The sequence below is a fragment of the Kogia breviceps genome, chromosome 3, assembly GCF_026419965.1.
Source record: "Kogia breviceps isolate mKogBre1 chromosome 3, mKogBre1 haplotype 1, whole genome shotgun sequence".
NCBI lineage: Eukaryota > Metazoa > Chordata > Mammalia > Artiodactyla > Physeteridae > Kogia > Kogia breviceps.
This window is the reverse complement of record NC_081312.1, coordinates 1,600,713-1,624,435: the sequence shown is the minus strand read 5'-3', so window position 1 is coordinate 1,624,435 and position 23,723 is coordinate 1,600,713. Positions and strand designations below refer to the sequence as shown.

Sequence of the window (23,723 nt, the reverse complement as noted above, 5' to 3'; positions counted from 1 at the left end):
CCTGCCATGCCGTGTGCTCCTGGAGGACAGATTTATTGAACACCTACTATGTGCCAGGCAAGGTGCCATGGATGTGGACGAGACCGGGCAGGTGTAGAGGCTCCCTCCGGGGCCTCCTGATTCCTGGCATGCGTTAGGTGCTCATGCAAGCTTGGGGGATGGGAGAATCTGGTGCTGGGTAGTTGAGCCTGGCCTTGTTTCTCTGTGAGTGGGCGGCACTAGGGTGACTGGGGGAATCTGGGGGAGGTCTGAGGGCTGGGAGAGGCCAGGGCAGGCACAGGGAGTGGCCTGGAGAAGGATAGGGCTGGCCGGACTGGGTTCTGAGGGATGCATAGGAGTTCCTGCCCTATAGGCAGATGCAAGGCAGGTGGCAGGGTGTGGCGCGCTAGCACAGTGCCTGGCGAGGGCCTGGACTATTCCAGGTTGGCCCTTCTCTGCCACTGACCTGTCCCTGCAGCCTTGGGGGTGCTGCTGGTGCTGCAGGGGGGCCAGGTGGGGGTGCTCGGCGTCCGTCCAGCCTAAGGTTTGGAGCTCCCTTTGAACTTCCTTTGCAGACATGGTTTTGCTGTGTCCCTAGGGGGGTTTTGGGAGCTGGTGCTGACCACGGGCCGGGTGGGGTGAGACCCCCTGCCATGGTGAGGAGGGATGCTGCTGTGGGGGTGGTGGGACCTCCTGCCGGAACATTCCTCCTGGGGCCCATGGTGGCTTATTCTGCTGAAGTGCCACCCTGGCTTGTGGCCGTGTCACTTGGGAGACCCCAAGGACGCTAGGCCCTCTAGAGTGTGGTTGCTCCCTGGGTTCCTCACAGACAGGCCCCTGTCCTTTCATCCAGGTACAGAGGATGCCCCGGACAGGGCCAAGTGAAGCCAGAAGCCCCAGGGACCGGGCTGTGGTGCCTGGGGCGCCTTGGAGGCTGGGGCACTTGGAGAAGGGCATGGGGCTGGGGGGGCCGGCGTCCACCCCCCTCCGGGGCCAGGTCTGGCCTGGGGGTCCAGGGCCCGACACGTGCGCGTAAATGTAATATACGGTGGCCGTATCTCAAGTTTGCCAGCGCCGTCCCGGGGAGCGTTTAATTACCTTTGTGCTTCGTTACGAGGCTGTCTGCCTTTCCAGAATTTATTTTAGCTAATTAGTTGGAAATGCCAGAGTAGTATTTCAGGTGACGGGAAGACGACGTATTATCATACACGGGGCAATTAGTGCTTGTGACAAATATTTACTGTGGCTTCTTCTCAGTGGTGCCTCTGGCGCTCCCAGACAGATGGCCCAGGGGCGAGGGGTGGTCTGTCCATCGCTCCTGACCACTGTGGTGCCTGTGTTCCTGGAACTGGAAGGGGCAGGGGCTGGAGAGTCCAGTCGCTGGGCGGGCGTCTGTGCCCACCTCTGCTCCAGCCACTCCCCGAGCCGGCTGGTCCCGTGCACGCAGGGCCCGGGGAGCTTGCTGGGCTCCGGGGCGCGCGGGCCTGCTTCCCCCCGACTCCCCGGTGAGGGACGGGTGCCTGTCCCTCACGCGGGCTCCCTGCTTCCCTCCAGGCTGAAGCAGCGGTGGCCGCGGTGGCGGTGGCAGACACGGTCCGGGACGGCGCCCCTTCCGTGGGCCCTGATGGCGCGTCGAAGACATGGAGCCGCGGTGGGGCCTGCGCAACGGCCCTGGTCACCGCAGCCCCGGGCACCCCAGCGGGGGCCTCCACGGGCCCGTCAGCCGCAGCCTCCTTCTTCCTCAGGTACGTCCTCCTGGGGCAGGGCCGGGGCCTGGCTTGGGGGCAGCTTGGACGCGGACGGTGTGAGGGGGGCCTGGGGACCTCAGCCCCTGGCCTGGCGGCCTGCGGGCCTTCCCGGGGAGATGGGTGGCCTCGCGCTGCTGGCAGTCGAGCAGAACGGGAGCTCGCAGCCGTCCTTCCGGCCGCTGGCCTCTCAGGGCGCCACGTCGACCGCAGTGTGAGTGGAGGCCTCTCGCCCTGGCGGTGGGGTACAGCCGAGGACGGGGTTCGAACTCTGCCCCTCCGAGCTGTGTGACCCTGGGCAAGTCACGTAACCTCTCTGTGCCTCAGTTTCCTCAGAGGGGCAGCGAGCTGATGTCTGTGAGGCCCTGAGAGGACGCTGGCCCAGCGGGGGGACGCTCAGCTGTGGACGGTGGATGTCCTCGGGCGGCCCTGAGCCGGGGCCGGCGGGAGGGAGGTGGGGGCCATGGGAGGCAGGAGAGGCAGCTCTCAGGGCAGCTGTCCCTGCAGTCGGGGAGCACAGGAGTGGAACGGGCCCGGGGGAGCCTCCCCGGACGACCGAGGAGGTTGGGGTGAGCTGGGAGGCGGTCCTGGGGGCCGGCTGTACCCGCCCCCCCACCCCACCGGGCTCCCCCTCCTGGGGAGCTGCTGGCACATCCATCCCCTCACGGCTCTGCTGTCAGATCTGGCTCCACCGTCAGCAGGAGCCGAGCGGGTCCCCGTCCCAGGCCTGAGCTCCGGTGCGTGGGGCCGACCCGAGCCCAGCGTTTGCTCCATCCGCGTCCCCGGGATGCCTGCCTTGCGTGGCCCCGCAGACACCAGGTCCTGGGCCGTCGGCTGGCGTGGGCGAGGCCCGGCAGGCCGGGGCGCTGTGTGCGCGGGGTGGTGGGGAGTGGCGCGCGGGAGCGGGGGGTCCCTTCTCCCACCTGCGCGCCCCCCCCCGGCGATGCCCTTGGGTTCCGAGCTTCCCCCTGCGGTGTGGGGAACGCGGGAGGTGACGGTGGTCATGAGTGGTGATGGCTGGCCCGGCACGGGTCGCTGTCCCATCAGCAGCCCCCGCGGGCGCTGAGGAGCCGGTCCCCGGACCCCGGGAGCCCGCGCCGCGTCAGCTAGGCCCAGCGGTGGGCACGCGGTGGGGCGTTGGGGGGCGCCGGGCTGGTGAGCACGGCACCGTGGCCCTGTGCGGGCTCACCGCCCCAGGTAGGTGCCGAGAGCCCGGCTGGGACTCTGGCTGCGGGCGGGTGGGGCCTGCCCGGAGGGCCCGGGAGCCCTGTGGAGGGGACGAGAGGGGCAAAGGGGGCCTCCGGAGGTGTCCTGGCCCGGCTAGTCTCTGCCGCTGGGCTTCGGGCAGCGGCCGCGCTCCATCAGGCTGTGCTTGCTGGGGGATTTCAAGCCTGAGACCCTCTGAGGAGGAGGACCAGCTCCAGGGGTCTGGGGGCCACACTGGCCCATTAGCGACCCAGGGCCCTCAGGACGGGCGCGCCTTTTGTCTCCAGCCGAGCTAGGCTGCCTCCGCTGACCTTGGGAAGTTACCATAGAAACAAGCGCTCAGGCTTGGGGGCCGGGTGCTGGTCTACAAGGCGTGGGGCGGCGGTGGGGGGGGGGGGCGCTGCCGGCCGCCATTACTTCCAGCCTGTTGGATCCCCCCAGTCACAGCGGCTTCCGGAGGGTCGTGGGCCACGTCGTGGGCCACGTCGTGGGGTGGGTGTTCCTGATGGGAACACCGTCTCCAGCTCGTGCCTGATTTGGGCCCCAAACCCTCTGCTCTTTGGGGCTGTGGCACCCTTCACTCTTGGGGTGAGGTGGGGTGCTCTCAGCTGTACGTGCCCTTCTTTGTTTTGTGGGGCTGTGGCTCCGAGGGGGAAGGAGCTTGTCCAGAGTCCCCAAAGACCAGGAGCTGCTGGACCCTGGGGGGACCTCGGGCATGAGCTGAGCGCGTGTTCCGTGCTTCCACCTGCATCCCTCACTGGGCATCTTGGGGGCGAAGCTGACACCCAGCCCACGCCCTGCCCCTTGGATGTTCCTGGTAGTCGGGGGTCGGGGTGGGGTCTGTCAGCCTCTGACGGCAGCACGGAACCTTCGAAGGGGCCGAGCAGTGTCGCAGGACACAGGCTTTGAGGGTTGAGTAGGAGTCCAGTGTTTGCCAGGTGGAGGCGGGATAGGGTGGGGTCAGGAGCTGGGCTCTCCACTGGCCCCGAGCACTCCCTGTGGGCACGCTAGCCGTGGGCCTTCCCGACCACCTCCGAGCCCCTCGCCCCGCTGTGGGCAAGCCAAGGTGGGGGTGATTCTGTGGGTGGCTTGGCGCCCGGGGTCTTGTTACAGGGCATAGGGCCCAGGGGTGAGGCCCGGCGCCCTGCGCCCCTCTGCTGGGCTGGGTGGGTCGCTTGGGCATTGCAGCCACAGCTGTGACCGAGAGCTCAGCGTGCCAGCCCCCACCAGGGTCCTGAAAAGGCCGGGCCGCCAGTAATTGCATTTTCTCCGGAGGCTCTGGTGACCTTGACTCCCCCTTCCCGAGTTCTCTCACTCCCCGCCGTGCGATGTCCCCGTCCTTTCTGCCTCTGCAGCCCCTCCTCCCCCGAGGTGCGTCCATCAGCGCTCTCTCCTACCCGCGCTTCTGGGCCTTTCCTGGGCTCACCTCCTAGACCCCTGGATCTCGATGGCGGGGGAAGAACTGCTGGGGGGTCTTCTGGGCAGGTGCAGGGCAGGGGGAGTGGTGGGTTCCTTCGGCCGCAGGAGCCCCCTGCACTCATAGGCACCCCTGCCACCCCATTGCAGCCTCAGCGGAGCCCCCTTCCCCACGTCAGCCCGGGTGCCCAGGCCACGGAATGTCAGCCCGGGTGCCCAGGCCACGGAACGCCAGGTGTGGCACCTGGCAGAGGCCCAGAGCCAGAGCGGGTGCCGCCCAGAGGCGCACGGGCAGCAGGGCCCCGCGGAGAGGCGTCCCTCACCTGCAGGGTGTGCGAGGCAGCTTCGTAGCCTCAGCATGAAGTTCCCAGGGGACGTGGAAAATGCAAGCGGGCCACGGCAGGGAGCAGGGGTCCAGGTCAGGGCTGCTAGCGCCTTGGGCCTCGGCCTCGGAGGCGTAGGTCCCCTTAGCAGGCAGCTCCGAGGGGGGATGCAGGCGTGGGGCGTGGCACGTGGCACGTGGCCTGCTCCGCCGGCCTCCAGGCGGCCCGAGCAGGAAGCCCTGGGTTGGCCGTGACTGACCCCCACACACATCCAAAGAGGCCCGTGTGTCCCTCAGGGTGATTAAGGGCCTCACCATCAAGGCCAAGTGCCTGTGAAATTACCTTCTTGTTTGGAAGAGGCAGTTTTTCTTTGTAAAAAGGCAAATATTTTCCTTTCTCTTTATGTGAATTAATGGCCCGGGCCAGCGGGCCTGGGGAAAGGCCTCTGGGATTAGGTGAGAGGGCTGGGGGCTCAGAGGGAGGTTGGAGGAGCTCGGTCCCTCACTCATTCATTAGTTCACTCCCTCCCTCCTTCCCTCCCTCACGGCCCAATCCCGAGCTTCCTTGTGTTCTAGGCCTGGGCTTGGCAAACCCCTGCCCTCCAGAGCCCCCACCTGATGGGACACAGCCGTGTAAACCTGTGGCTCAGGGCGTGGAATGGCTCCTGTGGTAGCAGAAGGCACAGGGTTTGGGGAAGCCCAGGGTGGGGGCATCAGGGCAGGCCTCCCGGGGGAGGTGTCCTCTGAGGATGAGGAGAGCTGCGCGTGCAGGTGAAGTTCCTGCTTTTCCAAGTCTCCTCTTTAGAGCCAGACCACTCAGACGTGCCCACACGCCCCCTGCGGGTTCTGCCTTGAGTACCCTGTACCCCAACCCTCCTCCCCAACAATGCGGTGGGTGTTCGGGGTCCTGAGTGTGGCGCCTGTGTGTTCTCTTAGCCTCTGTGAAGCCTGGCATCCCTTCCTCCCCCACCCCCACTGCCTGGAAGCCAGGTCTGTGCACCCAGAAGGCTGGGACCCTCCCGAGACCACCCCCAGACCACGTGAGCTGAGGTGCAGTTGCTCAGTGGCTGCCGGGCTTGTCCCACCTTTGAAGGGAGCTGGATGTCGTCACAAGAGACAGTGCTGTCCCGAGACCTCTGAGTCACGCCCGGCGAGGCAAGCCTGTAAGAGCAGAGACCTGGAGGGCTGGGCAGGCTGGGCACAGCTTCTCAGCTCCCAGCCCCGCGGGGGGCTGACCCAGGGCCAGGGAGGGAGGAGGGGGTGCCCCGAGTTAGGTCAGACCACGGGGCAGAGATGCCCGGCCGGTACCATTCCAGCCTCGTGGGGCTGGCGGGACCCCAGATGGCTCCGGGCCCAGCCTCTGTCCAGGCAAGACCTGGGCGTGTCCGGCGGGGAGGGACACCTCCCCGTGCTCTGCTGCTGGGACCTGAGGGTGACGGAGGGGGGGCTGAGGTCTGTGCCGGACACCCTGGTTCCTGACAGGGTCACAGAGGGTGCAGAGCCGTCTGTGGCCTTGAGCACCAGGCAAGGCACTGCCTTCCGGCCGTGCAGCCGGATGTTGTCCTGTCTCCCCCGGCGCCTTACCCGTCCTCCTGGCCGTCACGTCCCCTTGAGCCTTGGGATTTTAGGGTGCCCCCGCCGCAGCCTCGGGGACCCTGGGTGGCCCTGCCCGACCTAGGGAGGAGCAGGGAGCCAGCTGTGACGGGAGCGGGGGACACAGCTCGGCCGTGGTGGTCTGCTGACCTATCCAGTCTCCCTGGGGGCCCAGCCGTCGCCTCCCAGGACAGGCTGGTGCTGGGCAGTCCCTGTGCTACCCTCCCCCCATGTCCCGGGGACGGCACTGCTGAGCACACGTGGAACTGGGGAGCCCAGTGCACCGGGCCTTCTCCACCTTTACCGGCACCGGTCCGTGTCCCCGCTTCCCCAGCCCGCCCCGCCCGGGTAGGCTGAGGGCCAGCCCACCTGCCCTGGGTGTCCCTGCCCTGGGGCAGCGCCCGGGGATGGGGCTGCCTGCTGGACCCTGACATCCTCCAGGTCCTCCAAGTCGGGCTGCAGCTTCTTCCCGTGGGAGTGGTTGGCGGCAAGCTGTGGCCTAACCCAGGATGGCCGGGGTCCAGGGCAGCTGGCGGGCTGGGGGTGGGCGGGGCGGGAGGAGCCCCAGGAGCTGAGCTGGCGCCCGGTCCCCATCCTGCCCGCTCTAGCCGCCTCCCCTGGCCTTCCCTTCTGCGTTCCTCTGCCCCTGGCCCCTCACCCTGTGCCTGGGGACGGTGTCAGCGCCCGTTCCGCCCCGTGTGCGATCCTTGGGCGCCATGGGGATGGGGGCCGGGACGCAGGACTTCCGTTCAGGCGGTCTTGGGTTTAGGGCACGTGGGCTCAGGCAGGAGTCGGGGCCGCGCCTCCGGCTGAGGGCCCCGGCCCGAGTGGTCCGGTCAGCTCGTGGGTTCCGCTCACGGGCCCCCGCCAGGCCTGCACCAGCCGCCCCACTGCATTAGGAGGGGTCCGTCCCACACCATAGATTACTTTTATTTTCCCCGATGACACCTCGCTAGGAGGAAAGCCGTCCCTGGAGTCTCTTAAAAGACAACTGCTATGAAAGATGAGAGGAGTTAAGCAAAACGCCGGCAGCCCCTCCGAGTTGGAGGTGGGCTGAGGGGCTGTGTGCCCGGAGGGTGCAGGCCCTCCTGTCGGGACCCTCTGGGGGGCCCGGGTTAGACTCAGGGGCCTGGCGGCTTTGGGAGAAGGAGGGCGGGCGCAGCAGGACCGGGAGAGGGGCAGCTGGGCGGGGCGGTGGGGGGCTGCCTGCGGGCCTGGTGGGCAGGTTCTCTCGGCCCTGAGCTGGCCTTACTCTGGCCTCCAGCCCCTTTCTCCGGGGAGGCGGGCCGGGTGGGGGGTGGACGGAGGCCCGGGCCATCTGGACCCCGGCCCGCCTGTGTCTCCTGTGCTGGGTGCCTTGAATGCATTCACTCCTCAGGGCTACACACGAGGGCCTCTGGTGGTCATGTCATCCCGTGTTAGAGATGGGGAAACCGAGGCACAGAGAGGCTAAGTCACCACATGTGGGTCACGCAGCCTGTGAGTGGCTGTGACCCCAGCATGTGCCTTCCTGCCCCAGCCGCTGAGTTGGGGACTTGGGGTGGCAGAGGGTGGGGGAAAGGATGCCCTCAGCGCGGGGGGTGGAGAGGGACCGGGGTCCCGTGTCTGCCGGGGGCCCCTGTCACCTGGCCTGTACTGGCAGAGCTGCCAGGGGCTGGACATGGCGGCCCCAGCCCCGGGGGCCCCTGCTTGGCTGGGGGGGAATGACCTGCGGCCGTGTAGCCGCATTTAGGGCGGGGCAGGTGGCGGGACAGCTCTGAGCGCCCGCACTGCCCTCTCCGCCCCTTCCCTCCCCTCCCCCCGCCCCCCCCCTGCCCTCTCCGCCCCTCCCCTCCCCAGGGCTGCCCAGAAGCTCAGCCTGGCCTCCAAGCGCAAGAAGCCCCACCCGCCGCCGGCCCCCGCCGCCCGCGGAGCCTCCACCTACCCCACAGACTTCAGTGGGGTCCTGCAGCTGTGGCCGCCCCCTGTGCCCCCCTGCCTGCTCAGGGCTGCCTCCAAGGCCAAGGACAACCCCAGCGGTGTCGGAAAGGTAGGCCCTGCCCTGACTTGGGGGTGACCCCGGGGGGCGGTGCAAGGCTGGGGTGTCTGGGCAGGTGCGGTGGGGGGGAGCGGGAGATGCAGCATCCCCTCGTGCGTCCTTCTCCCGGGCTGGACCAGGCCGGAGAGTGTACAGATGGGGTGATGGAGGCCCAGGCCCACCTTGACGGCTCCAGCTGGAGGCGGGGAGCCTGGGAGACTGTGGCGGGCCTACAGGGAGCGGGTGGGAGGGTCTCAGGGGCACGGGCTGGTCTCGGTGTGGGGCGAGATGGCCAGGGCTTCCTGGGACTCAGGTGGGGTCTGGCCCCAGGAGCCCCCTTGCCTCGTCTCTGTTGGTATGCTGCCCTCAGGGGGTCTGGGATCCCTCAGCTATCCAGAGTCCTGGCAAAGCCCGGCTGCAGCCGGACGTGAGAAGCCGGGGAGCAGCTGAGTCAGGGCGCTGCCGGGGTTCAGGTGGGGAGCGGGCGCAGCGCGGAGAAGGGCCTTGCCCCGTCCCAGGCCGGCTGCCTCCTGGCTCCTGTGGCCTTCGGCCGAGAGCGGGTTCTGTCCTGGTCCCATCTGGGTTGCCTGTGACGGCCCCCCGAGTCTGGGTCGGGGCCTGCGTGCGCGGCTCTGTGTGAGTGCATTAGTGGCGGGATTCTGTGCCTCTGGAGGGTGCGAGACCGAGGCGCAGCGGGGTTGGGCCCGTCACCGGGGCCACGCGGCTCTGGGGTGACGACTGGACCCCCCCGCCCCGAGCGTGCGCCCCATCGCGTTTCCCCGGCCTTCTGCCCCGCTCTGGCCCTCCCTGAGGGTGGCGGCCGCCCCCCCGGGCACTGGGTCCGGCCTTGCCAGCGCCCAGAGGCCCAAGCCCTGCAGAGCTGGTGGTGGGGGGGGGCGGGCTCCACGCACCCCTGGACTCAGTCTGTCTTGCCGCCTAGGACGCGCCCCCGGGGGCTCCTGCTCCTAGTGACGGGTCTGCAGAGGGGTCTGATGCATCTGCAGGGGGCTCCCCAGGCCCCCACCCCGCCTCCCCCTGGCCCTCCTGCTGTAGCCTCTGTACTGCACCTCCCGGAGGTCAGTCCCTGTGTCCGGACGTCCAAGAAGCCTTCCCTCACCCCATCACCACCATGCCCTGAGACCGCGGTAGACGTGTCCCCCCAGGGCGCTTGCTGAAGTGGGGAGTCTGGGCCCTGCTTGGGCGGTGGGAGTGCTGGGGCCAGAGGCAGGACACCGCGAGCTGGCCGTGGGGGAGGGGCTCGAAGCAACTCTGTGCCTGGTCACTGGGCCCGGCCGGGTAGGGGCTGGGTGGCTGGAGGGTTGAGGAGCCTCGTGGCGCAGACCCTGCTTTCTTACTGCCTCTGTGTTACTTGGGGCTCCAGCAGGCCTCCCCGTCCCCCTGGGCCCAGGCCCCGCACCCAAGTATTCCAGGGCGGGGGCTCCTCCCTTCTCTCCGGCAGACTACTGCTGTGCCCTGGTCCCCTGAGGCAGGGAGCCCGTGGCCACCCGTCCTGGTCCTCTCACCGTGCCCCCCAGAGCCCCCTCCCCGGCTCCCTGGATGTTATTTGCACGAATAGCACATAGTTAGAAACGCCTCCTGAAAGGCATTTAATATTGTCAGAGGAAAGAAAGTTAGATTACACTCGATTGCTGACATTAATGTGCCACTTAAGATAATTCATCATCTTGTGGTATTAAAGAAGACGGCCCCTCCCCCCAGGGCTGCCTGGGCCCTCTCTTAGGAGTGGAAGCCCCTTTTTATGCAAAATGTATTTTTTCCCTACCTGGCAGCTATTCAGCGGGGCTTTGCAATATCTGAACATTTAGGGGGGAGACGTGCTTGTGTGGCGTGAAGTCCCTGTCATTTCCCTGCGGTAATGAAAGGATTCTCGCAGACAGTGACCCGGGCATTTAGCTGGGACGGTGGAGCGTGGCGTGGGGCTGGCGCACGCTATGTCCCCTCCCCGCCGGGAACGCGCTTCCATCCACAGAACCCATTTGGCTCCTGAAGCGGCCAGGAGTTCACGCTGAAAAAACGTTGCCCAAAATTACTGGGAAGTGCACATTTTCGTCTGCTTGGCGGTGGCGTTTGGAAATGAAATAGTTTTGTTCATGTCGTCGGGGAATAAGAGAATCGATTCTCCTCGCCTAATGGAGCCCAGGTTTGGAGGAGCTCAATAGAAAAGTATGTCTTTCCGCATCTCCCCGGAGGACCCCCCTCTCCTTCCGCGGCGCGATTTTGCATGTCAATTTGCCACATGCTGAAGGGACGTAGATGGTGCCTCGTGCGAACGACCCACGGTAAACCAATTTCGCCGGAGTTATGTATCTGTCACTTACAATTAAACCCGTGAAAAATATTGGCTCTGAGATGAGGCTGGTAATTTGATTTACACTGTACTGGAGAAATCGGAGATTTCACCGGAGAGCGGAGGGCGGTGTCCTCCAGCGGAAACCGGAGTCTGGTGCCTTCTCCCGGGAGGGGCCCTCCCCCAGGGTGGCTTGCCCTGTCAGCACTCGGCCCCCCTGGGCCACACACAAGACGCGTGGACCAGGGTGTTCTCCATGCGGGTTTTGAAGTGCTTGCAGTGTAGCTTGTTCTGGGCTCTTCCATCTTGGTTCCTGGCCCCTCTCCCCTCTGAGCCTTCCGTTCCCTTGAGGGCCTTGGGGCTGGCGGTCCAGCCCCAGGAGCTGGCATGACGTGGGCGGGGCGAGCCTTGCATCTGTCTTTGTGTGTTTGGGGGACTCACAGTGGCAGAGGCCGCCTGGTGGCCTGTCGGGCCCTGAGCTCAGCCGAGCCCTGACAAGCCCTGCTCTGTTCCCACCCCGGGCCCCCGCCCCACCCCACCCTCTGTCTCTCCACCATGTCCCCTGGCCCGGGGATCCAGAATTCCCGTCTCCTCTGGGATCATCCTGCCCTCTTCCTCCCGGGTTCTGTGCCGATGGGATTGCCTCTGGCGTCCTGCTGACCCGGAGCCCTGCACAGGCGTCCAAGGGGTTTGAGTCTCCCCAGGTGTCCTTGGGGTTCCGAGCGGCTCTGGGGTCAGAAGCACCAGATCCCGTTTCTCCCGAGGCCACCGCAGGCGTCAGGCCCATCCCCCTCCGTGTGCGTGTCCTTCCCTCACTCCGCAACTCCTGCCCGCCCCCCCGCCTGAGGTGCAGACGCGGGAGGATGTGCCCAGGGCCCTGACGGCCTCTGGCTTGGGGCTGGGAGCTGGGAGGAGGGGCTCCCTGGACGAGGTGAGGCTCGACAGACCCGTGGGGGCCGGGGTGTGGGGCACCCGTCCCTCCCCTCAGCAGGGAGTCAGCTGCTCATGCGGCCTGCGTGGCCCTCGGCGGGGCACGGCTGTCTTTCCTTGGGGCTGCACCTTGCTGTGCGTGGAGCCCGAGGTCGGGAGTTGCGGGGTGTGGGGAGGCCCCAGCTCTGAGGCAGCCCCTGTCCTCCGCATCAGGGCTGGAGGACACACCTTCAGAGGAGCGTGCGTGGGGCCCTGAGGGGACCCTGCGGAAGGGGCCGGGGCCTGTGCCTTCCTGTCTGGTCGGGCCGGGTCTTGCTGCCCTCTCTCTCCACCCTCGGATTTGGGGTTTGGGATTTCAGGAGACCCACTGGCAGGCCGTGTGCCACGGGTGAGACAGTCGACCTCTCTGAGCGCGTTTCCTCCCTGCTTCTGAAGCCTGTGCGGGCCTGGGGGGTGGGTCGCCGTGACGGCTTGTCCAGCGGGGAGCTGGCGGGCCTGGGGTGTGCCTGTGTGGGGTGGCCCTGCTCTCAGAGGCCTGTGTCTTTGGGTTCGGCTCCCTTGGTGCTGGCTCTGCCTGAGTCAGCGAGAGGGTGTGGAGGAGCCCCGAATCGAGGTGGGGTGCGCTCTGGGTACCGTCCTCGTCCTTCTGTCTCTCTGCTCACTGGGGCGGCTGGAGTCTCCTCCCTCCGTCCTGTGCCCCCCTCCCCCACGCTCCCCGGTCTGTGCCGACGCGCTCTGTGCCGGGCCAGCCTCTCCTCTCGCCGGCCCTCGTTTTCTCCCTGCCTGGCTGACCTCACACGGGAGGCGCTCCGGCCTGGAGCTGGGGTGCCGGCGCTGCGTTCCTGCGGCGGGGACCCCATGCCGGGGCCCGGCCCGCCGTCCTGACTCGCGCGGAGCTCCTCCTGCCCTGTACTTAGCGGCCGCTCCGACGCCCGCCCTGCCCGCCTCCCCAGGTGAAGGTCATGCTGAGGATCTGGCCTGCGCAGGGGGCCCAGCGCTTGGCCGAGTCCACGTCCTTCCTGAAGGTGGACCCGAGGAAGAAGCAGGTGACCCTCTGCGACCCGGCCACGGGGCCCCCAGGCGACGCGGGCCCCCGACACACCACCACAGCTGCCGTTCCCAAGATGTTTGCCTTCGATGCTGTGTTCCCCCAGGACTCGGAGCAGGTGAGGGTGACAATGGCGGCCTCGGCGGGGGCGGGGGCGGGGGCGGGGGCGGGGCCTTCTCGTGCAGAGCCAGCTCTGGGGGGCGGGGCGGGTAGGAGGCGCTGAGAGGAGGCCGGCTGTGTTTCCCCTTCCTTGCTGGCCTCCCCGGCCCTCGTGGTGTCTCCGCCCAGCTCCTGGCCTGGTTCTCAGGCCAAGTTTTTCAGAGCCTATGCCCCATGGAAGCTTTCCGAGTGGTGGTTCGTTTCCCAGAGATGCTCCTCCGTGCGTCCCGTGTGCCGTGCATGCGTGCAGCGTGGTCTGTGCCCCACGCGGCTGCTAGGGCACTGTGACTTCCGTGTGTGTGCGTGTACACTGAGTGTGCCTGCCAGCTGTGTCTGGCTGGTTCTTGCTGTGAGTGTGTGTGTGTCCGTGTCCGGTCCATGTGTGTCGTGTGTCCACATGGAGATTTTTGTGTCCTTGGTCTTGGGTGCCCTCTCGGCCACCTCGTGGACTCACTGTCTGCACGTGATGAGACAGAAGTGGCGGGAGGCCGGGCGGCCGCCTGACTCTGTGCCCCTCCCCAGGCCGAGGTCTGCTCGGGGACGGTGGCCGACGTGCTCCAGTCGGTGGTCAGTGGGGCCGATGGCTGCATTTTTTCCTTCGGCCACACGAGCCTTGGTAAATGCCCCTTACCATCCCCTCTCTGCAGTTGCTGGGCGCCATTTCTGGGTGGGGTGGGGGGGTGGGCATATCCCGTATGGGCAGCAGGTGGGCACCTGGGGTGGGGTCTTGTGGAGAGGAAGCCGAAACCCTGTAGGCCTGGAAGGTAGAGCCATGGAGTGGGTCAGAAGAGGCCCCTGGGGTCTCAGTGGCCCCAGGTCGGCCCCGAGGGCCCCGGGCAGGGCCAGGGAAGCAGCTGCCGGGTCCGGCTGGGCTCTGAGGGCTTGTCACGCTGGCCCCCAGGCAAGTCCTACACCATGATCGGGAAGGACAGCTCGCCCCAGAGCCTGGGCGTCGTGCCCTGCGCCATCTCCTGGCTCTTCAGGCTCATTGATGAGCGCAAGGAGAGGGTGGGCGCCCGCTTCTCCGTCCGCGTCTCGGCCGTGGAGGTGTGCGGCCGGGGCCAGAGCCTGCGGGACCTGCTGGCCGAGGTGGCCTCCAGCAGCCTGCAGGACGCCCAGTCCCCGGGGGTGTACCTGCGGGAGGACCCTGTCTGCGGGGCGCAGGTACGCCGAGGCCGCCGTGGGGGGGGGGGCGGGGCGGTGGGCTCGGGGGGCCGCGTGGGGCGGCGGCTCGGCCCTGAGCCACTCAGGCGCCGTCCCCGCTGTCCATCTGTCTGCAGCTGCAGAGCCAGAGCGAGCTGCGGGCGCCCACGGCCGAGAAGGCAGCCTTCTACCTGGACGCGGCACTGGCCGCGCGCAGCACCGGCCGGGCCGGGGGCGGCGAGGACGCCCTGGGCAGCTCGCACATGCTCTTCACGCTGCACGTGTACCAGTACCGCGTGGAGAAGTGCGGCAGGGGCGGAAGTAGGTGGCCGTGGCGCCTGCGTGGTGTGGGTCCCGCCGCCCTCCCTCTCAGCAGGAGTGTCGCGGGCGTGGGCCGCGGGGCGGGGTCTGGGTGCCCCGTGGCCGAGCCTTGACCCTCCGGCCCTGTGCTTGCAGTGTCTGGAGGCCGCAGCCGCCTGCACCTCATTGACCTGGGCAGCTGTGAGGGGGCGCCCGGCAGGGGTGGGGAGGCCCCTGGGGGCCCGCCGTATCTGTCCTTGTCAGCCTTGGGCAGCGTCATCTTGGCAGTGGTCAGCGGAGCCAAGCATGTGCCCTACAGGTGAGTGGTGGGCTCCTGACCGGGTCCCTGGGGACCCAGCCCAGCCCCCGTCAGGCGTGTCCAGCGTTGTCTGTGCTCCCTGAGCCCCTCAGTTCTTTGCTCCTCCATCACCTGACGGGCCTTGCTGCCCGAGGGCTGGGGTGGGAGGGGGTCCTGGCGCCCAGGGCGTGGGGAACAGAGGTGGGGGTCAGCCCCGACCCCGAGGCTCCGGGCCTGGCCCCTCCCTCCAGCCCTGCGGCAGCCCACGAACCCAGCCTCCCACCCGGCATCCCCCCTGGGCCCTCAGGCCCTGACCCCCGCCCCTCCCCGGTCCCCACAGGGAGCACAGGCTCACGATGCTGCTGCGGGAGACCCTGGCCGCCGCCAACTGCCGCACCACCATGATCGCCCACGTCTCCGACGCGCCTGCCCGCCACGCCGAGACGCTCAGCACCGTGCAGCTGGCCGCCCACCTCCACCGCCTGCGTAGGAAGAAGGTCAAGGTTGGCTCCGCCTCCCGCCTGCCCCTCCCTCTCCCCGAGGGCCCCCGCCTGCACGGTGGGGGTGCCGGGGCCCCGCGTGCCCTGGGGTCACGGGGGGGCTGTGCCCACATGGCCTTGCCCAGAGGCGGCGGGGCCCGCGGTCGAGGTCGCCCCAAGCAGAACGGGACCTGATCGCGCTGGGGGCCGTGGTTGTCCGGCCTCTCTCTGCCCGGCCCAGGGGTAGGTGTGTTCTCAGGGCAGCCTGGGAGGGTGCCCGCGGCCTGCACCTCTCCCAGGCCTGGCCCAGCAGGGCATGCCCCAGGCAGCCCTCTGTCGGGCCAGAGGGTGGAGTTAGGGGCACCCCGGGGTGCTCTGGGTCTGAGTCCTGGGTTTGCACTTACTCGCCACGTGCTGAGGGCACGTGCTTTCTGCCCCCTGTGACTCGGCTTAACACTTCCTTGGAAGTTGCTGAGGAGGTCCGGTTACGTTCGGGGCCCGAGACCTTTTGTGCCGGTCGGTCCAGCGCTTGGTAGGACACGGTTGGTGGCTGCGCTGTCGCTTCCTTCACCGGAGCGTGGTGTGTGTGGCTGGGGTGTGGGGGAAGAGGGGGCAGGCGGGGAGGCCGCTCAGGTGGGCCTGCTCCGTCCCCAGTACGCGTCCAGCTCCTCGGGTGGGGACAGCTCCTGCGAGGAAGGCCGTGCCCGCCGCCCCCCGCACCTGCGACCCTTCCACCCGCGCTCCGCAGCCCCGGACCCCGGCCGCCCGGCCCCCCGCTCGCCCGGCGACCCCGACTACTCATCCAGCAGCGAGCAGTCCTGTGACACCGTCATCTACGTGGGGCCGGGGGGGGCAGCGCTGTCGGACCGCGAGCTCACGGACAGCGAGGGCCCCCCCGACTTCGTGCCCATCATCCCCGCGCTGAGCCGCCGCCACCCTTCCCAGGGCCCGCGCGACGCTGACCACTTCCGCTGCAGCACCTTTGCGGAGCTGCAGGAGCGGCTGGAGTGCATCCACGGCAGCGAGGGCCCCCCGGGAGACCTGGGCGGCACCAGCGGAGCCCAGGCCGGCCCGGCCCGTGGGGGCAGGAAGCCCTCGCTGCCCGAGGCTGTGACCCCCAGGAAAGCCGTGGGCTCCCCGCTGGCCGCCAGCACGCCTCGCGGCAGCCCCGGCCCAAACACCCACCGGGGGGCCCCGGAGCCCTCCAAGGCTGGTGGTGACCAGAGAGAGGACGGCAGTGCCGGGCCTGAGCCTCCGGTGCCGGATAAGGCCACGGGGGCCAGAGACAGGAGGCCGCTGCCCAGCACGGCCCCCCCACGGCCTCGGCAGCCGGAAGCCGGCGGGGCCCCAGAGGAGCCTGGGGGAGCCGACGGCGTGGGTGTGGTACGGACACCCCCCGTGGGCATGAGTGGGCAGGAGGGCTGCCCCCGCCCATCCGCACGCGGCCATCGTCTGGAGCGGGGCCTGCTGACCACCACGGTGACCTTGCAGCAGCCCGTGGAGCTCAACGGCGAGGACGAGCTGGTGTTCACGCTGGTGGAGGAGCTGTCCCTGGGGGGGCTGGCCGGCCCTGGGCGCCCCTCCAGCCTGGCCAGCCTCGGCAGCGACTGCTCCCTGCAGGCCCTGGCCTCGGGTTCGAGGCCGGTCAGCATCATCAGCAGCATTAATGACGAGTTCGACGCGTACACCTCGCAGGCCCCCGGTGGGGCCCTGGACGGGGCAGCCGGGGCTGGCGGCAGCCACGGCTCCTCCATCAGCTCGTGGCTCAGCGAGGTCAGCGTGTGCACGGCCGACAGCCTCGGCCCCGCCCCGCGGCCTCCCTCGCGGCCCAGCCCCGAACCCTTCGGCCCCGGCTCGCCGGCGGGGCCTGACCCTCTGGGCTCCCCGATCCTGGACGGCTCCTTGGAGGACAGCAGCTTTCGGTTCTCAGAGCACGACAGGCCCGACAGTCCCGGCCCCGCCCAGAGTCCTTGTCCCACGGAGGAGGCCACGGCAGCTGCCAGCCGAAGTGGCCGGGAGCCCCGCGCCACGTCTGCACGGGGGGCCGCCCCGGCACCGACTATCCACTCCAGCCTTCCCCGCAGACCGAGGACTACCTCAGCGGCCAGGCGCGTGGGCTGCCCCCGCCCGGGCCCGGGCCCGCCTGGCCCTGGAGGCCTCTTCGAGGACCCTTGGCTGCTCCGGGCGGACGAATGTGGCCCGCTGCCCCTGGCCTCTGCCGGCAGGGCCCCCAGCCTGGCCCCGATGCTGTCTTGTGCCCGGAGGGTGGCGGATGGCTGTGAGGTGGGCAGGGCAGCCCACAGGCCAGAGGCCGTGGCTCAGATCCCACCGCTGCGGAGGGGGGCCACCACGCTGGGCGTGACCACGCCCTCCACGTCCTTCGGGGACGCCGAGGCAGCGGCCTGCCTGGGCAGCCCAAAGGCCGCCTCCAGCAGCAAGAAGAGTGTGGCCTCCAAAGGGGACCTCTGCCCGCGGCCCGGCGGGGGCGCGGCCCCCCCAGCCCCGCCGGTGCGCAGGTCCAGCCTGGATCACAAGAACGGCCCAGCGCCGGCCCCTCCCCAGGCCGGGAGCTTGGCTTGGGCCGGGGCTGCTGCCTTCCTCCGAGGGGAGGGGGAGGCCAGGCCCGGCGGCCGGGCCGACCACTCCATCCCCAGGGCCACGTCCAGCCTGAAGGCCCGGGCTGGCAAGGCAGAGGCAGGGTGCCGTCCCGCCGCTCACGGGTCTCTGGAGCGCTGCGAGGAGGGCCTGGCGCATGGCAGCAGCAAGGCTAGGGAAGGCCCCGCGAGGCCAGCCCGGGCCGTGCCCAGGTTGGGCGTGCCTCCCGCCAGCCCCACGCCTGGGTCCGCTCCTGCCTGCAGGAGCAGCCCGGCCAAGGGCGTGGGGGCCCCGAAGCCCCCCACCAGTGGATGCAAGGGCCGCAGCCCGGCGGCAGGCGGGTCCAGGGCTCTGGGTGCTTCAGTGAAGCCGCTGGCCCCTGCGGCGGGCAGGAGCCCCGGGGGCCCGGTGACAGGCCCCAGGGTCACCCCGCGAGCGGTGCCTTGCGTTGCGGCCAAGGCCAGCCGGGGCACCATCATGGGGACCAAGCAGGCGCTCCGGGCCGCCCACAGCCGTGTCAACGAGCTGGCGGCCGGCGGAGGCCACGGCCGAAGTGGCCCCTCGTGGGGCTCGGCCGACTCGGACAGCGGCAACGACAGCGGCGTGAACGTGGCGGAGGAGCGGCCGCCCGCGGGCCCGGTGCTGCCCTCTCCGTACAGCAAGGTGACGGCCCCGCGGCGGCCGCAGCGCTACAGCAGCGGCCACGGCAGCGACAACAGCAGTGTGCTGAGCGGGGAGCTCCCGCCCGCCATGGGCCGCACGGCCCTCTTCTACCACAGCGGCGGCAGCAGCGGCTACGAGAGCATGCTGCGGGACAGCGAGGCCACCGGCAGCGCCTCCTCGGCCCCCGACTCCATGAGCGACGGTGGGGCCGCGTCCCCGGGCGCCCGCTCCCGCAGCCTCAAGTCCCCCAAGAAGAGGGCCACAGGTGGGTGTGGCCCAGCCCCTGCAGGGCCCCGGCCCGGCCGCACTTGACGGCTGGGCGCCACCGTCGCGGATCCCAGTGCAGGCGGCCCTCGGCGGTTTCACAGACGTGCCTGGGGCTGTTCAGGCTGTAGGTGTGTGCAGCCCCTACCGTCCGAAGACGCACCCAGCGTGTGCCCTCCTCTGATCCCACGCTGCCTCTGAGGCTGGCCCCCATGCCCCCAGAGCGGGCTGACGGGGGTGGGCCCACACGGGGCGCCCTGCTGAGGCGTGGGGAGCTGGGAGAAGACTCGGGTCTGGGGCTCCAAGCCCGGTGCTCCCCCACCCGCCGGGCTGGTGCCCAGCCGCCTGGGAGCCCCCTGCTGTGCTGTTCCTGCCTCCACCCCCTGGACCTTCCGTCTCTGGGGACCCGGGTAGGGTGGGCCTGGTTCTCGTGCTGTGCGAGGCTGGGGGGATTCGGCCACTGGCTGATGTCCTCCCGGGGGGCGGGGGAGGCACGCCCTGGCCGAAGGTGGGCTGGGAAAGCAGGAGGCCTTCGTGGGGAGCAGGGAGGGGTGTGCTGGGAGATGTGGGTGGTGCCACAAGCGCGGGCCTGGCTTAGGAGTCTGTCCGGGGGCGGTGGCGGTAGAGGCGATGGCGATTAGGAAGCGGCGTGGCCCCTTAGGGTGTCGGAGGACTGCCTCCGGGGCTGGCGGGTGTGACCTTGAGGCTGCTGTCCAGTAGGGAGGGTGTGGCCGTCCAGGCTGGAGGCGGCTGGGGGAGGGGCTGGGGGACAGGAGCCCATCTGTTCCACTGGGCAGACGGGGTGGCCGGGTTTCCGGCCGGCACTAGGCTGAGCGTTTCAGGATTGGGAGGGCCCCCGTGGGCTCTGCCTGTCAGAACCGCAGCCCAGCGCCCCCCCTCAGTCCGGGGCTGGGGGCTGGGGCCTGGCCTCTGCTCCCCCAGCGCCCGGCTTTCTGTCGCAGGTCTGCAGCGGCGACGGCTGGTTCCCGCCCCGCTGCCTGATGCCGCTGCCCTGGGCCGCAAGCCCAGCCTCCCCGGCCAGTGGGTGGATCTGCCGCTGCCCCTGGCTGGCTCGCTGAAGGAACCCTTCGAGATCAAGGTGTACGAGATTGATGACGTGGAGCGCCTGCAGCGGCACTGCCTGCCCCCGAGGGAGGACCCGGCCGAGGTCGGGGCTGGGGCAGTCTGGGGGGTGGGGGGGCGGTCCTGGGAGGGCAGGGCGGGCCCCTGGGGTGTGGCAGCACCGCCCACTGACCTCACCTTGCCCTCTTGTCCACAGCCCTCCCAGAATGCAGAGAAGGTAGGAAAGGCCCCGCTCGGCCCTGAACCCCTGGCATCTCCTGATGGCCCCTGTGGGCCGAGTGGGGGGCTGGAGGGGTCCTGAGGCCACCGCTCTTGTGCCCTGGAGTTAGGCCAGGGTGTGGGCGTCCTTCCCTCCGCCGTGCCCACTCGTCCTGGGCCCGGGTTCCAGACAGGGACGGGTTGCTTTGGGAGCACGTGGCGTGAGCCCCCTCGGGCAGGAGGGGCCCAGGTCCTGCCCCTGCCCGCCTCTGAGGCCCCGCTGCGCGCCTGCCCGGGCCCAGGGGGTGGAGCGAGGCTCACAGAGCCCCTGGGCTGAGCAGGCCGCCCGCCGTGCCTGAGCCCACCCGCCGCCGTCCCCGCCGCCCAGGGCCCGGCGTGCGTCAGTGCGAAGTTGCGGCTGGCCGAGCGTCGGCTGCAGCGGCTGCAGGAGGTGTGGGCCAAGCGAGAGGCGCTCCGCGAGGAGCTGGCTGAGACCCAGGGCCGGCTGATGGTGGAGCCCGGCCGCTGGCTGGAGCACTGTGAGTCTCCCCGCTCATCCCCCCAACACCCGGGAGGCGCAGGTGCAGGACCCCAGGCTCCGCGCCCCCACCTGCGCCCCAGTCCCGCCACTTCACCCTGCCCCAGGTGGGGACCCAGGGGCTGGGAGGGAGAGAAGCACTTCCTGGGCCCTGCGGGGACCGCGGCCTGACCAGCGGTCTGCCGTCCGTCCCCAGTCGAGGTGGACCCGGAGCTGGAGCCCGAGTCGGCCGAGTACCTGGCGGCCCTGGAGCGCGCCACGGCCGCCCTGGAGCAGTGCGTGAATCTGTGCAAGGCCCGCGTCATGATGGTCACCTGCTTTGACATCAGCGTCGCCGCCGCCGCTGCTGCCCCGGGGCCGCGGGAGGTGGACGTCTGAGGCCGGGCACTGGGACACGGGGGAGGGCACGGGGGTGTCGTGGGCGCGAGGACGGGACGGGATGGAGCGAGGATGTGGCAGGGGTGGCGGGACGAGGAAGCGGAGGGTCCAGCGGGGACCCGCGGGTCTGGGAGGCGATGGCGCGTGAGGCAGGGGAGGGGCCGGCCGAGCACGTGGACGGAGGAGCGAGTGAGCAGGACACGGGGAGACTGTCGCCCCCGGACAGCAACGCAAGTGCCTTTAACCTGGGACTGGATTTCTCTCCTTTTCGCGTTTGGTGCTAAGGACTCAAGACACCAGCAGACGGTGCGCTGGGGCCGCCGGCCCGACTGTTTGATCTGAACGCGCCTTCTTGACAGCCAGGCAGTTCCATGTAGCAAGACAGCCCCGGGCTCTCCGGGCTCTGGTTTAGGATTCAGGGTTGCTCTTCTTTCATAGCTGTTCCCTCTCAGCAGAGCCCGCCTTGGTGGTCTGCAGACCCTCGGCCTGCATGTGTTCTCTGCACAGATTGAACCGGTGGGGTCTTCCAGGCGGGGATGGCCGACCCTCCTCTCCCCAGGACCTGCGCTGTTCTGAGGTCACCGGGAGGGCGGCGCCCAAGGGCTGAGCTGAAGGCACCTGGCGCCTTCTTCCACGGCAGGAATTCTTACCAAAACCACAAGCAAAAAACAAACCAACACACACAAAAATTGGGGGGGTGGGGGGGTGAGGGTTTTGTAAAGGTTCTGTTAGGTTTTGTATTTTTATATCGTTTTGCCTATAAATGAGGTATTTGCAGTCGGAATTTGAAGACAAATAATCTATGTTTTTATGGTTTTCTATGGAAGGTGTCACTCCGGCCGGACTCTTTCTGGGGGGTCCCCAAGCAGGGCGAGGGTCCTGGGGAGGCACGTCTTGCCAAATGTAGACCAGGGGTGGGCCTGCTGACGAGCGGGACATTCCCGTCACTACGGGTTCTGTTTTCTGATCGTCATGTATTTTCTAGGGCTGTCCAAGCCTCTGTACAAATGTGTAGATAACATCTTGCTACAGCTTTTATTTGTGAATAAAAGATGCATCCATTGTTCAGGAGGCCCCTGAGTTCACTGGGCGTGCAGCCTTCTGAGGGTCCTGGGGCCCGGGGGCTGCAGAACGTTGGAGGGAACGCGTCCACGGGATCAGAGGGTCGGGGGCAGCCTCCCGGGGGGGACCCTGCTGCTCTCCCTCTGCTCACAAACCCTACAGCAGCCCCTGCAGGGACCAGCTGTGTAGGCGAGGAGGCGCTGACCGGGAGGAGGTCCTCCCGCGGCCTGGGATTCAAGCCCCCATCTCCACTCTGTCCCCCTCCCCGGCCACTCGGTCTTGAGTCGCCTGGCTCTTGGGGTCCTGAGGCAGGGAGCCAGGGGCAGGGGCTGGGCTGATGGGAAGCAGCGTTTTCTGGTGGGCTCCTGGCCCCCTTCCCAGAGGTTATGTTAGCTGGGGAAATCCTGGCAGCGGCCATGGTGACCCCTCGGGAGACCCCCACCTGCCTTGCCAGGGGGTAGACGAGCAGACACTCCACGGGCACGTCAAGGTGCAAGAGCCCTGAGCTGGAGGGGGTCCCCACCCAGCACAGCCACCCTCCCCACTCCGCCCCTCTCTGCTGTGCTCAGGGCGCCCTACCTGATGGCCCTGGACGCTCCCTGGCTGCCGCCCCCACCCCATGTGGGTGTCCCCGCCGCAGGCACCCACGCGGGCACCTCGAGGCCCCTCCCAGCCAGCCGGGCCTCTCGCAGCCCCTACGCATGCCTGGGACTTCCCCTCCGGGCGGCGAGTCTCGGGGCCCCTCCTTGGTGGCCTGGTTGCCCGGGGCTGCATCCACCCGGCGCGTCACACCCTGTTTGGTCTCAGCCTGTTTCCCGGCCTCGATGGGGCCTCTCGGGGGGCATGGTGGGGTCTGAGTCCTGGTCGCACCCCCTCATCGGGCACAGGGCTGGACCCCGGGGGGGCCCCGGGGGCGCATGCTGGATGAATGAACGAGCGAACAAGTGAACAAGGCCTCGCCTCAAGGAGCGTCCCTCCGGGACAGAAGCAGGTCCAAGACCGAGAGCACTTAACCGTTCTCAAGATGCTTCCCGGGACCCTCCCTGTCCTCAAACAGGCCCGGTCCTTTGTGTGGCCGTCTGGCCCCCGTGGTCCAGCCCCAGAGCCACCCACACCGAGCCCCCCGCCCTGGGCTGCCTCCTTGCTCTCTGCTGTCGACGGCATTTGGGGCCCCTGGGATCGGGGTTGCATGTCGGGCGAGAGGCACCAGGACCCTGGACCCCCCTCCCCACCCTGCAGGCCCTCCCTCTCTGTTCCGAGGCCAGCCGGATGCCTCCCAAGCCTTCTTCTCTGTCACTGAATTTGGGGGGTTCTGGGGGGTTGGGACAGGTGTGGGGGGACTTGGGGTGGGATGGGGAGACAGATCCTTTCAGGACCTGTTATCTGAAGGGAGGGGCTGAGAAGCCCCCCTGGTCCGTGGATCTGGCGATCCAGGGTCGGACCCTGCGGGGTGGAGGTGCTGGCCTGGCTGGGTGGCGCTTCCACCCTGAGGGGCCAGGGCTCCAGGCCCAGGGACCAGGGCTGGCCTGCGGGCCCGGGATCCGCTCCGAGGGCCGTGCCCTGCACCGTCTCACCTGGGCTGTGTGGGGGATGGGATGGTGCGTGGGGCATGCTGGGCGGGTCCCTCTCTTCTGCGTAGAGACCCCTGCTCCCCTACCCGACCCCAGTCACTGAGGGGCCCAGAGCCTGCTTCTCACCGAGGGGGCCCCTCCTGCCCTCCATCCTCCTGGAGCCCCGCCCAGCACCTGTCCTGGGTGGGGGTCTCTGTGGGGCAGGCCCTGGCTGGGGCAGTTGAGCTTTGGGGCCAGCGGAGCCCTCTTCGCAGAGTCCAGGGGAGGCTCGGGAGGGCAGCGCCTGCTCTTCTGGACGGGGACCCCCTGTCCTGGGGCCAGCCTGGGAGCCTGGGTGGTCTTCCGTCCAGACCATCAAAGCCCTCAGCCCTGTCATTACGGGCTGGGAGCCCAGCGGGGGAGCAGCTGTGAGGACGAGAATGCCCATT

General features: G+C 68.8%; 1 protein-coding gene across 4 annotated transcripts in view; it reads left to right on the top strand.

Annotated features, from left to right (window-relative positions):
* Window positions 1–21,728, top strand: part of KIF26A (kinesin family member 26A) — a 42,505-nt gene extending 20,777 nt beyond the window's left edge. For 3 of the 4 annotated variants that reach the window (XM_067027651.1, XM_067027652.1, XM_067027653.1), the window contains 13 exons: window positions 1,534–1,724; window positions 8,101–8,290; window positions 12,470–12,682; window positions 13,246–13,339; window positions 13,625–13,887; window positions 14,004–14,187; window positions 14,323–14,485; window positions 14,805–14,967; window positions 15,598–18,466; window positions 19,428–19,633; window positions 19,745–19,765; window positions 20,135–20,285; window positions 20,481–21,728. In XM_067027651.1, coding sequence (XP_066883752.1) covers window positions 1,534–1,724; window positions 8,101–8,290; window positions 12,470–12,682; window positions 13,246–13,339; window positions 13,625–13,887; window positions 14,004–14,187; window positions 14,323–14,485; window positions 14,805–14,967; window positions 15,598–18,466; window positions 19,428–19,633; window positions 19,745–19,765; window positions 20,135–20,285; window positions 20,481–20,662 — 4,890 coding nt within the window. In that variant the 3' untranslated portion in view covers window positions 20,663–21,728. Of the gene's footprint in view, window positions 1–1,533; window positions 1,725–8,100; window positions 8,291–12,469; window positions 12,683–13,245; window positions 13,340–13,624; window positions 13,888–14,003; window positions 14,188–14,322; window positions 14,486–14,804; window positions 14,968–15,597; window positions 18,467–19,427; window positions 19,634–19,744; window positions 19,766–20,134; window positions 20,286–20,480 lie in introns of those variants that run through there. The other variant, XM_067027654.1, reaches the window with a different exon arrangement.
* The last annotated feature ends 1,995 nt before the right edge of the window (window positions 21,729–23,723 follow it).